The 9,954-nt window shown below is 33.2% G+C and overlaps 1 protein-coding gene across 1 annotated transcript; it reads right to left on the reverse strand.

Moving 5' to 3' along the window:
* Positions 1–4,410: 4,410 nt before the first annotated feature.
* LOC145164298 (uncharacterized) lies at positions 4,411–5,226 on the reverse strand. Its single transcript, XM_079083023.1, has 2 exons — positions 4,856–5,226; positions 4,411–4,753 (listed from the first exon to the last, which is right to left on the reverse strand). The coding sequence occupies exons 1-2, from the start codon at positions 5,224–5,226 to the stop codon at positions 4,411–4,413; spliced, it is 714 nt and encodes a 237-aa protein (XP_078939149.1).
* Between the last annotated feature and the right edge of the window lie 4,728 nt (positions 5,227–9,954).

Genomic DNA, 9,954 nt, shown 5'->3' on the forward strand with positions numbered 1-9,954 from the left:
GCTTAGGAATAGATAACAACAAAGTTTTCATGTGCTTTTGCACTGTAAGGATAGTTTTTCCGCAAAGTTTTTAAAATAAAAGGAAAATTTTTTATTTTATTTATTTTAAAATATCCTTACAATGGCATTCGTGAAAATCTTTGTTGCTTATAAGATTCCATTAAGAGCAAGAGTGGAAATATGAATTTGATTCTTTCATTTGTGGTAGTGTCCAAATTTACCAAATAAGGAAAGATTCTCATCACCCAAGTTTCAGTTGGATAGAAACTTGGAATCATGCAAGTTGTATAGTATGATGAATGAGAATTTTCAACTTTGGAAAATTAAGACTAGTTCCTTGTTCACATGTATATGTGAGTCAAGTGAAGGACTAAGCGATCGAGTACACATTCTTGTGCACTGATCAAGTCCACCATAAAAGATCGATAAGACTATTCGTCATGATTTACTAAGGCTTAGTAAATATGATTGTACTTACAAGCTTAAGTATAATTCCGAGACATTGGAAAAGTTTCAATGTACGACAGAACGAATGAGAAGAATCAAATTAGGCAGAAGGATAAAAGTTTCTCAAATCTGAAAAGATGGGAGAGTACTTTAGTATCATGTTTTAAGATCATCGTAATGATTTTGAGACCTTATCACAATTCATCCTCTAAGTGCATTCTGATAGTTAAGAAGAGGAGTTATGAATTGTTGAAGTGGTTAAATCAAGAAGATGATTCATACGTCGTTCCAAAAACAATTCTTAGAGTTATACTCTAAGATTGTAACTTGAGTGACATGTCTTAAAAGATGTTTAAAAACACTTGTCAAATGTAAGAGTAAAAGTTTTCTACTCTTGTACATTTGAAATTGGTAATTTGTGATGTTTTGGATAAAACAAAGATCAACTAAGGCCAATTGTGTTAAGTGTCTGTCTTGATTAGAATCCACACTATCTCTTGAATATTTGTCAAGAAAGTCTTATAGGTCAAGGAGACAGTGGGAGTCTAAAAGATCATGAAAGGGTTTCAAGAAGTAATCAAGAATAAAAACCTGTATTTCATCACTAGCACACAACTACAGGTTTATAACCTATCGTGTTGACATTTTTGTGCCCATTCCAGTTAAGTTGGCTATACATTTGAGTTCTACATGTTCTCAATTGTTTGCATAGCTACTTGGAAGCAGTGGTAGGCCCTTGAGCTGCCAGGTGGCAAGAAGTTAAGATTGCACAAGTTCAATCCATATGAGTTAGGATTTGTCACTAACCTAGTCTTGTGATTATGGTTTGACAAATTCACATGGATAAGGACACATACACCATAAAATCTAAGTGTCATAAGGTTTCTCTCCGATTCATGAAAATGATGGTGAGGAAATTCTTTCACTAAGTAGATTTTAATTAGATAGCAATTGTGATATTTGCAGTTCTCAAAGTCGTTAGTGGAGCGTGCGTGGTTAACCGGCACACTAACATTGACTTATGAGAAATGGCAAAAGGTCTAAACAATTGAGACTATGATTACGGCATCCCTTTTCATAGTTCTGAAATTGTTTAGACACACATGTGAGCTATCTAAGATAAGGTGTATGATTTTGATAATGTCTTATCAAAGCAATCTAGTATCAGAAATCTGAACTTTGGTAAGAATGTCAATAAAGTATTGACTTCTAGAGGTCCAGTTGTTTTCTGGATACATGTCAAAGCTACTGGGAGCATAAGTGTTATGCTAATAATCATCATGTTAGTGGGAGCATGATAATTATGATAAGTATTGCAAGTTAGCAATGTTAATTATAGAAAACAAAAGTTTCATGAGGTTGCAGGGGTTGAAAAAGTTGTTTTGCTATAATTAAGGGAGAGGAAATTATACTTCATTTCAATTCTAAAAGGCTTAGATTGAGATTTTAATCATCTTAGTCAAGAATATATATATGAATTTTATGTTGGTTTGGTTCAACTTAAGAAAATTCTATATATTGCGTTCTCAAAATTCGATTATGATTACGTCATCCCTTTTCATAGTCAAATTTTGAAAATATGGCAAACAAAAATTATTATAGCAAAAGACTGGTCTAGAACCATGTCTTTATGTGAAACATCATGAATCATGTCCCATTTACTTTGGGTACAAGATCGATTACATGTGCTATAATATTTATTCTCTCTGAATTTTCCAAATGCCGTGGGGCATTAAGGAGGAAAATGTCTAGAATTGGATACGACTAAAGTGATTAAGCAATTGTCGAGGACAATCTAAGGTTTACCAAAGATTTGTTTGCTCAAGGACAGTTGGAAGTATACTGTTAATATTGGAAGGACCATATTGACATAGTCTGAAAAGAGGCAACTCTTGTTCAGAAGTGGTAGTCAAAATGGGAATATAGAGTTGTCTTCATAGGTGGAAACAATCTGTGTAAGGTTAAAGAAACTTAATGCAAGAAGCAAATTCAAAGCAATGTGCTTTGAATCTGAGACATGATTTCCATGGAATTGCTCTCCATTGGAATACTCTGTAATGATTACCAAGTCTTTGTGGCTTTGTGCATAATCATTACAATAGGAACAGTGCATATAAGTTTAAAATCTAAACAGATTTCAATAAATGATATGAATTTGGAATTCTTACATTTAAGACAAGGATTTGGGAGTGCGAAAAGAGAATCATTGAAATTATGTTCAATTGATCTAATTCACAAAGAAAAGGATCATAGACAAACATAGAGTTCATACTTGGTGTATGGCAAAGCTATTGTTTAGAAAACATAGTGTACATGCTTGGAGCATGGGACACCTAGTGTTTTCTAATTCAAGTATAAAGTTGATAAAACCGAAACAATGAATAATGAGTAATCAGTATGGTGATAAATAGAAAGTGTTTTATTTATATTCATAGGTTTTGATACCATATTAGATTCATTTATTCTTGTGTTTCACTTTGCATGTTTTGACTTCCATAATAACTAGGTTATTCTTTCGGAATGACTAAGTTATTCAAACCATCCACAGTCGGTCATATGTTGGAAGTAGATATGAATCAAGACTGTCATGGGTTGGCTTGTAGAGGTCCAAGTTGGTGGACAAAGTTGTGCTACAACACTCATGAGTGCTCATAAGTTCTGAGTATTGGATTCAACCCGCGCTCATTTGAATCACTTCATGGATTTTATCACGAGTGATCATGAGACGATAATATCTTATATTCTTCAAACCTAGAGATATGAGTTGTTACTATGAGTTGATAGTACATTGATTGCATGAAAACGCATTGGTAATTCGATGTTAAAAAACGTGCCTTTGTGTATGATTCAACAAGTAGCAGAACAAGCCATATGAGTCGAAGTTTAATAGTTCCTTTTACCTTCAGATAAAAGCGATATCTGTGGGCCCCTCGATGATTTAATGATGACACATGAGTGCTTGGCCAAGCCAGGACTGATTTGATTTGTTCAATCAGTCAGTCGTGATAAATCGGAAATCGGGAAACAACAAATGGACAGAGAGAATGATTATAATCCATGTCTCAGTCCATATGATATCTAGAATGGAGGAATATATGATCCCTTATCTAATGGACAAGTCATTCACAAGGTCAGAGTTCGACAGCGGCTTTAAGAGCTACGATTGCCAGTTAGGTTTTGAAGTCATACTCAATAATAGTTTTAGACTTATCCAAGTGGGAGACTGTTGGATTAATGTCTAAGTCCATAACTATATTTGGTATGTACTTGACCCGACCCGGCATGGTCCATTTGGGTTGCACTTCACCGACACAATTTATATGGATAGTCTTTTGAGAATAGTATATTTATGATTTATATTAATATATTATAAGTTCTAATATATTAATATGGAATCATATTATTTAATTAGTATTGATCAAGACTTAATTTAGAATTAATTAAGTGATCAAAATGAACTAATTAATATGGACTCTTATATATATGGAATGGGCCAAGTTCATTTAGCTTGGGCTAAGCTTTCGTGGATAGTCCATGGAGTGTGTAACCCATGGACCATATGAAATGAAAGGTCATGGGTTTAACCCTAGTCTCCATACTATATAAAGATGTCCTTGGTTGGTGAAATTGGCACTAGTATGGGTACACTAAGAGGGCTAGCCGATTTCACTAGAGAGAACCAAAGTATTCTTATTCTCAAAGTCTTCCAAGGTGTTTTGGTGATTTGTGATTCCACTTGAGGCTTCCACACTATTGGGGCTAAGCTCTTAAAGCTTGAAGACATCAACCTACTCCAAAAGGTATGTCATCTAACTAGTCTTTGTAGTATAGTTGCCTCATATTATGCTAGTTAGGATTAAAGCCTTGGAATGTTCTTATTTGCATGTATAATAGAGAAAACATAGATCCAAGGTTTATAGGGTTGCATGTACACCATAGGAGTGTTAGAATGCTCAAAACTCATCACTTTTTAGGGTCACTAACAACAGGAATGTTTGAATTGGGTTTTGTCTTTGACATACTCCTAGACGATCTAACTTGGGCCTTGCCCTTCCTGTTCGACTGAGGTTTAGACTTCTTCTTATTTCCTCTGTTTTTCCCAATGGAAAGGAAGGAAACACTTGTAGCAAAAGGGACTTGATTCTTTTTCATCCCTGATTCAGCTGTCTGCAACATGTTGTGGAGTTGGGTCAATGTGGTCTCTATATTGTTCAAATAATAAGTCAAGATGAACTGATCATAAAAAGATGGCAAGGAGGTAAGGACTATGTCAATGGCAAACTCCTCATCAAAATTCACATTGAGCCTTTAAAGATGATCCACGTATCTCTGCAATCTCTACACATGATTGCAGACAGACTCTCCCTCCTTAAACTTGCAGACCATTAAGGCATGGATTACTTCATACCTTTCTTGATGCGATCTCTTGTGGAACTTTTCCACAAGATCCAATCCCAACACGTATGACCAATAGTTGTGATAGAACTTTTTCAACTCAGGTACCATGGTTGCAACCATGATACAAGCGACCTTTGTTGCGTCGTTATAGTGTTTCTTGTAGGCGGCAATATCTTCTAGAGTAGCAATTGACTCATCGATTTTGACAAGAGATTTATCAAGGACATATTCTTTGTCGTTGTATTGAAGAGTTATATTGAGATTTCGCATCCAATGCATGTATTTTAGACCAACTAATTTCTCTTTAGAAAGGATCGATAGTAGAGTCAAGTTGTTGTTGGTGGAAGATTGAGTAGTACTAGCGTCTCTTGGAGTAGACATCTATATGAAAGAAATAGTTTTAGTTAGTTGATACAAATCCTTAATAGTTTAGCTCATAATTAATATTAAATGTTAGGATCCAATATAACAATTCACAACTAAGAAGGGAGGTATCGTAATCTAATAGTGAATTTATGAAGGTAGGTTACAAACAATTCATCAATTTCTAGCTATGAAACTCCAAGATCTTTGAGATTCATTGAATCTTATCAATGGCATGTTTAATCTCATATTATGATCTTCTTTTTGTGACTAGGATGTAGAGGATCACAAACAAATATGAATAACCATGCAAATACGCTTAGCACCCTCGATGTCATTTATCATCTCCAATTAATGTATCGGTTAACCACATAAGCTCCATTAACAATAACAATTTTCGAGATGCCCATCATTTCTATTTAAGGTCAATGTTAGTGTGCCAGTTAACCACACACGCTCCACTAACGACATGTTAAAGTATGATTTGCCTTTTCATGGATTAGCATACTTTTCACATTTTTCTAAAGTAACTAGAGTGAGATTTTTTTAAAAAGAAGGTTCTAGTACATTTATATCATTATACTTTTAACGAGATTAGGTCCGATCAAACTCGTTCAACTAACGACCCTCCACCACACAGGAGAACGGTGGGTGAGAGTGGACACCCATTCAATGGTCATTTTACAAGCCATTTCCTTATACCCTCTTTATAGCATGGTTTTGTGAATGAGGCATACTAGAGATTTGACTGACTTGTCTTATGCATATAATATATTAAACTTTTAATAGTATATATATATATATATATATATATATATATATATATATATATATGGTATATTTTAAAATTTTCAAAATATGAGTGTAAATATTTATTATTTAAATTAAATCTTTTAATTAATTAATATTAAACCAGTTATGATTTATCTTTATCTTTTATGTATACAACTAATTAAATTAATTAAACAATTGATTAAATTAATTAAATCATTATGGATTAAATAATTATTTGCAGTTAACCAGTTTATAAAATAATTCAAATTTAATCTTAATCCAAAGCCCTCTAATTTTTGAAATTAGGGCTTGGGTTTATCAGGTTTTAATTATTCAAATTTTAAGGCTTTTAAAATAATAATTAAGGAATGTGGATAAACCCTATCAAAACGTAGAAAGTTTCGAAATCTAAGGGTAGAGGCTAGGGTTCTAGAAACCCTAGAAAATTTTGAAAATTCCTCCCTTAGGGTTTATTTTCTATAAACCCTAATTTTGATATATTCAGCATTGTGCAAGATCAATTGAAAACTATGGTTCTGATACCACTGATAGGTTTTATAGATTACAAAAAAAAATGTTACGGAAAAACTTAACCCTAAGTACACATGCAACTTTTTAGATTTAATTTTTCTCTATTGATTGCAACAAACAATTGAACATCAAGAACCCTAGGACTACCCTATTATGATAGAAATTCATAAAGGGTTTTAGGGTTTACATACATTTTGATTTTTTAGTAAATAATCAACAATTACTTCTTGAACAACCTGTAGAAAGCAAGCACCAGAAATCTCGTGCCTCTAATGGTTTGTACCCAAACCCAAGCAATAGAAGAATTGAGCGGAGATAGGAGGGAGGATGGAATTTTAAGCTATTCTTCTTGAGAAAAGGGTGGAAGAAAATATAAGGTCTAAGGCTCCTTATATAGTTGAACAAGGAAACCACCGAAACCCTAATTTTAATATAATACTATTATATCAAATTAGGTAATTATACACATTCCTAATTATCCTTAAGGATTAATCTAGAACTCTAAGGAGGCTTCAAATTTTTGGCCATCCCTAGAAAATTCTAGAATCCTCTCTTGTTCAACTAGTGAACAATTGCAGTTTAGGTCCTTGCACTTTTAATTAATCAAAGTAATCCCAAAACTAATTCAAATTAATTTCTAATTAACTATTAGTTAAATAATATTATGTCTAATTAATATACTAACCTCATGATATATTAATAAAATATTTATTGCTATTTGTTAATCTTATAATAAACAAATAAATCAACCTCTCTCTCTATGAAGTCATCCTGTGAATTACTAGTTTTGAGGGCAACCCAAGAGGATTTTGCTTTTAATTCAAGTACATATCAATTTAGTAATTGGCGTAGACAACTAATCCAATAATACTGACACTAGGTGCAACATATGTAACAATGAAAATCCCACAATGATTAGTTTATAAGCTATCAGAAAGAATTTTTAGCATATGCAAGAAAGTAATAAGAAAGAAATGCATTGTATTATTAATGAATGGCAAGGAGATCCCTCTACTTATAACTCTAAAGAGAATGCCCATTTTGAGTGTTTATGTCTTGTAGGTTGAAAGAATAAAGGAGAAGTTTTGACTATTGGATATGGTGTCCAAGCTCATTAACTATTTTGGTAATATTTCTAATAATAGCGGGGTCTTTTTTTTGGCCTCATGACCCAAATAGAAATAAGGAAATGGAGAAAAATAATTTATTAATTTATTAAGTAATTAATAAATTAATTGGAGATTTTTTTAATTATTTAAATAGTTTTAATTAACTAAAGAGCTTGAATATTAATTAATTCCAAAAGATTAATTGGAACATTCCATAAGCTCCTAGAAAGCTAATATGGAAGGTTCTTCTTATCCATGGATAGGGATAACTCATGTTTGACTAAGGTAAGGATAAACCCTATAAGAGTTTAAATAGCATAAGGATTTATCAGCTACCTATAAATAGACTAATAAGGGTCAAACCCTAGGTGCTGTTTCGCTCACCAATACCGTTTAAACTCTTTCTCTCTCTCGCTCTCTGTCTATCTATTTTTCTCTCTCTTTCTCTCTCATGTTTATAAAACTATAACGCCTCTCCTAGGGTTATAGAATTTCCATAAAACCCTAATCTAAGATTTCCTTGTTAGCTTCTGGAGTTTGTGGGTCTGAGTTCATTAAAAAGATTCTAATTTTTGGGTCCTTCATCCATTGCAAGTTCTGGAAATCAGAAGGTCTCAATCCAAGAACCAAGAGCTTAGTATTCCATCTTATAGCATGTTTTTTTAATTTCATTGTTATAACTAGTCTTACCTAGATCCTAGGGTGCATGAACACTTAGGTAGATCTTTGATTATTTATGTCACCTTTCAAAGTGTATTGATGCTAATACAGCTGAATAGTGGTATCAAAGCCTAATAGGTTTAATCATTTTCACAACTTGGTAAATATTAAAACATAGAAATTTGAAATTTCGATGTACGTGACGCATTCCAAGTGGACGCAGCGCATAAAGTTGAGTTTTTCATATTTCATTTTTTTAATTTTGCGAAAAATTAGGGGATAAGCCTCTTGATTAAAATATTATTTTAATTGTTTTAATCAGAATATCCAAACTCTAGATTAATTTGAAATACTATTTAATAAGAATTTAAATATAAATATTTAACTAATATGATGTATCACTCGTGAAATTATTTTGTTGATGGAGCGTATGTGGTTAACTGACACATCAACATGAGAATAATTTTATATCGAGTGTCATGCGGTTTTCCATGGTTGATTCACCATCTATTCAATGATGTACGACATTCCCATCATTGAATCAAGATGAGTGTGATCTGAGATTAACATTCCATTGTATTTCAATGAATCTCAAATGATATATGAGTTTCAAAAGAATAACAATGGCATAGTGCATTGCCTACCTAAATAACTTTTTTGTGTGTTTACGTCATCCCTTTGTAGATCGCAAATCCAAATATGGGTCCTAGCCTTAATTAATAATCCATTTAGGTTTAATAACTATTTTAAGGATGAATTCAAACTAGTTTCATTCTTTAGTCTTATACATGTTAAATGACAATAACAACCCCATCCTCCTCCACCTCCCTCAAACTCCAACTTCTCATTTATATACATACTTTCAAGGGAGAAACTCACCGGTCAAAACTATATGGATTGGATCGTAATTTAATTATTCCCTTCACGTACGAGGGAAAAGAGTATGTCATCGATCAAGATCTCCTCTTACTGGATGATGACTCCTCTGAGGATGAAGTGGTAGCTCATAACAAGCATTACGATGAATCTATGAAAGTTGGTTGTGTAATGTTGGCGACAATGCCTTCTGAACTTCAAAAGAGTTTCAAGAGCCTTGGAGGGTTACACATCAATAAGCATCTCAAGTGAATGTTCCAAAAAGAAATGTTTGAGATCATTAAATCCTTGAAGTCTTGTAAACATGAAGATGGGAATTCTATATGTGCGCATGTTCAGAAAAATGAAGTTGTACATTGACAGATTGGGGAACTTAGGTGTTAAGCTTCCAAAGGAGTTGGCCATTGACAAGTTCCTTAACTCGCTTTCTAGTTCGTATCGTCAGTTCATCATGAACTACAATATGAGTAACATTGAAAAGGCCCTCATGAAACTTCATGGCATACTAAAAAATTCCTAAGCTAGCATGCTTAAGACTAAAAGTTCCAACAACCCTACTCATCTCTTGGCCATTAGACATGGTGGTGCTAACAAGAAGAAGACGTTTTCTCATCCTAAGGCTAAGGCCAAGGTTAGAGGCTTCCAATAAAGGTCTTAAGAGAAAATTCGGTTCTTAGATAGCTCATAACACTGACCCACAAAAAGGTCACTTGCTTTTATTACCAACAAAAGAGTCACTAGACATGTATTTGCTTGAAGTACATGTCCAATCTGAAGAAGAAAAAGTCAAAGGGTA

This window comes from Lactuca virosa, chromosome 3 (genome assembly GCF_052849685.1).
Source record: "Lactuca virosa cultivar CGN04683 chromosome 3, Lactuca_virosa_CGN04683_v6, whole genome shotgun sequence".
Lineage (NCBI taxonomy): Eukaryota > Viridiplantae > Streptophyta > Magnoliopsida > Asterales > Asteraceae > Lactuca > Lactuca virosa.